General features: G+C 44.7%; 1 protein-coding gene across 1 annotated transcript; it reads left to right on the top strand.

The window, feature by feature from the left end:
- The first annotated feature begins 743 nt into the window (after positions 1 to 743).
- LOC142904869 (transcription factor 7-like 1-A) lies at positions 744 to 1,570 on the top strand. Its single transcript, XM_076051225.1, has 3 exons — positions 744 to 819; positions 929 to 1,036; positions 1,159 to 1,570. Exons 1-3 carry the CDS (start codon positions 763 to 765, stop codon positions 1,234 to 1,236), a joined length of 243 nt encoding a protein of 80 aa, XP_075907340.1. The 5' UTR covers positions 744 to 762; the 3' UTR covers positions 1,237 to 1,570.
- The last annotated feature ends 924 nt before the right edge of the window (positions 1,571 to 2,494 follow it).

A 2,494-nucleotide genomic window follows, 5' to 3' on the forward strand; every position in this document is an offset into this window, starting at 1 on the left:
TCGAACTGAGTGAGCGCAGTTCATGGTTTTCACCAGCAGAGGGCAGCGTGAAACAAGGCGTCGGTGCGCCACAGTCGCTGAAAAACATGTTCATGCTGTTCTACAACACAGCCGAAACAAATGCGAAACAGTGTAAATGGCGGAGAAAACGTTTTTCTGTGGCCTCGACAAACCTGTACTCACCGTCGCCACGTCTGGAAACTTGCGCTCATTGTGTGATTTACCGATGAGTGAACTTTCTCTCGAAGCCCCACCCTCCTATAGCGACTGCGCAGGTGCTGACCAGGCCCTTTTGGCCGAGGAGGTCCGAGCGCCCTTTTCAGACAACGTTCCAACCAATAATGTAATTTTCAAGAGCGTCTGGCTGCAGACCTGCACTGTCAGGACCCACCTGCACAGAGAGGACCGCCTGCACTGTCAGGACCGGAAATTCATTTAAAGCCTTTCAAATTAAAACGCTTTTGGACCGAAAGTTCATTTAAGCCCCGGAAGTTCATTTAAATCCTTTCAAATTAAAAGGTTTTATAAATTTAAACAGAGTACGTGAAGATTTTTTTTTAAAGATTAATTGTTATGTTTACTGTGCCATCAGAACAGGCTTTCGATTTTCTATTGTATTTTCAGTTTGAAAGATTACGATTATGATCCACTCCAGGTAGCTTTCATAACTATGTTTTGCCGGAGAAAACGAAACCGCACAACCAACCTCCCATACATCAAGAAGCCCGAAAAGAAGCCCGAAAAGAGCAGCGCATCACGGTCATGGAAGACCTGAAAATCAGGGACAGTGCTGCTCTCAATGCCGTTCTGGGCAAGATGGTGAGTGAACTGTTTACAGGTTTGAGATGTGTTGATTCATTCATAGCTATTATACAACTTAATGCACCAAGAGTGGACCTGCTGACATGGTGTTGCTGTGTGCCCTCAGAGGAGGTCGCTGTCAAAGGAGGAGCAGGATGGATACTATGAAAAGGCCAGAGTGGAGAAAGAGCTCCACTCCCAGCAGCACCCAGGCTGGTCGGCCACGTTCAATTACGTATGTACACCACACAGAGTCACAGTGCAACACTACACCACAACTGTGGAAGCAAAGCACCATCAGAGTGCACAAGACATGCTTCTGCCTACTGATCTCAGACCTTTTCTGGTTTCGTGTAGGGTCGAAGTAAAAGAATGAAGAGGAGCGGCAGATGGACGCCTCCATCGCAGTGCCAGGTAGGCCTCATGAAAACCTGATGATGGGAACACAACGTTTATGATTCTTCCAGAGAAATAATTAATACGAGAAAGAGATGGAGGACCTTTTTAAGAAAAAGATGAAATAAAATACAATTTCATTTTGTGCAAATATTGGTCTCACATGTTTACAATTGAAAAGAAATGCTGTTCTCAAGAATTAGCATCACCATCCATCCGACAGTGCAGGCTACCAGGTTGCTAGCACACATCACTCATGTTTGCATGTTTTGTTTCTTTGTGTTTCAGAATCTCCAGTTCTTCAGCTGATGGAGCTCTCCTCTGCACCGTGTACAGTCCTCAGATCCCTGTTTGTGTATATGTTGTATATATTAGATTTTGTAGTGTATATTTTAAAGACATGTGTAAATAAGCAAAGCACCATCAGAGTGTCTTCAATGGCTCAGTGTGTTGACCTTTGCTCTCCCCCCATTCCAGGAGCAGTTCCTGTATTGTGTTGGATAGCTAGCAGCAGCCACGAGTCTTTTTTTATATTTAAAGTTTAAGTAATTTGCAGTGCACTTTTGTAATAAAGAAAAGTTCATATTTTATATATCTTTGTTGGTGTCAGATTATTTACAATTATTAATAGGCCTGGGCTTTCAGGGACATCTGGTGGTCCTTGGACCTCACTTTGAGAACCACTAATCAATTTTTTCGGTATTTATTTCAATTTATCTGCATTTATGTTTGCAAAAACCAATTTCTTTGGGCGTGCATCGGTAAGGTGGGGCCCCAGGGATTTCTTGCTTGGAGCCCAGCAACGTCTCTGCCCACCCACCCCAAAAAAGGTCCTTCCTGTAAATCAGACCCTGTGTCTCAATAGTGTTTAAATTGAATAAAAAATAAATAAAAAACTTGTGCTACGGCGATTGGCCATGTCTGACTTCAGAGCTCCAGCAGCTGTTAACTTCAATAGTGAAAAGAACGACAAACAGTGAAAGTGGCTGGAACATGGTGAAGGGAGTGTTCATACAGGGCTTACTGTTACTGAGTAGGGGAGTATGATCTACCTGAGCTGGGCGCCCAGGCGTGGTTCAGGTAAAGTTCATGTTAGATAGAGACGGAGGCTGCTGCTGCAGCTGCTGTTGCTGTCCCCGTCCTCTGGCTTGACATCATCCAGAGAAAGCAAGACGTCCACCGGGTCCAGAAGCTCCTTGTCCAACACTTTCGGCGAGCCAGGAGCCAAACGTGTGACTAAAACATTCAAATGTGTGGGAATCGCTGACGCCTTTGTTGGGGCCTTTCTTTTGGAAAG

The sequence above is a fragment of the Nelusetta ayraudi genome, unplaced genomic scaffold (genome assembly GCF_046127955.1).
Source record: "Nelusetta ayraudi isolate G7.1 ecotype Tasmania unplaced genomic scaffold, CSIRO-AGI_Nayr_v1 ptg000133l, whole genome shotgun sequence".
In the NCBI taxonomy this organism is placed as follows: Eukaryota; Metazoa; Chordata; class Actinopteri; order Tetraodontiformes; family Monacanthidae; genus Nelusetta; species Nelusetta ayraudi.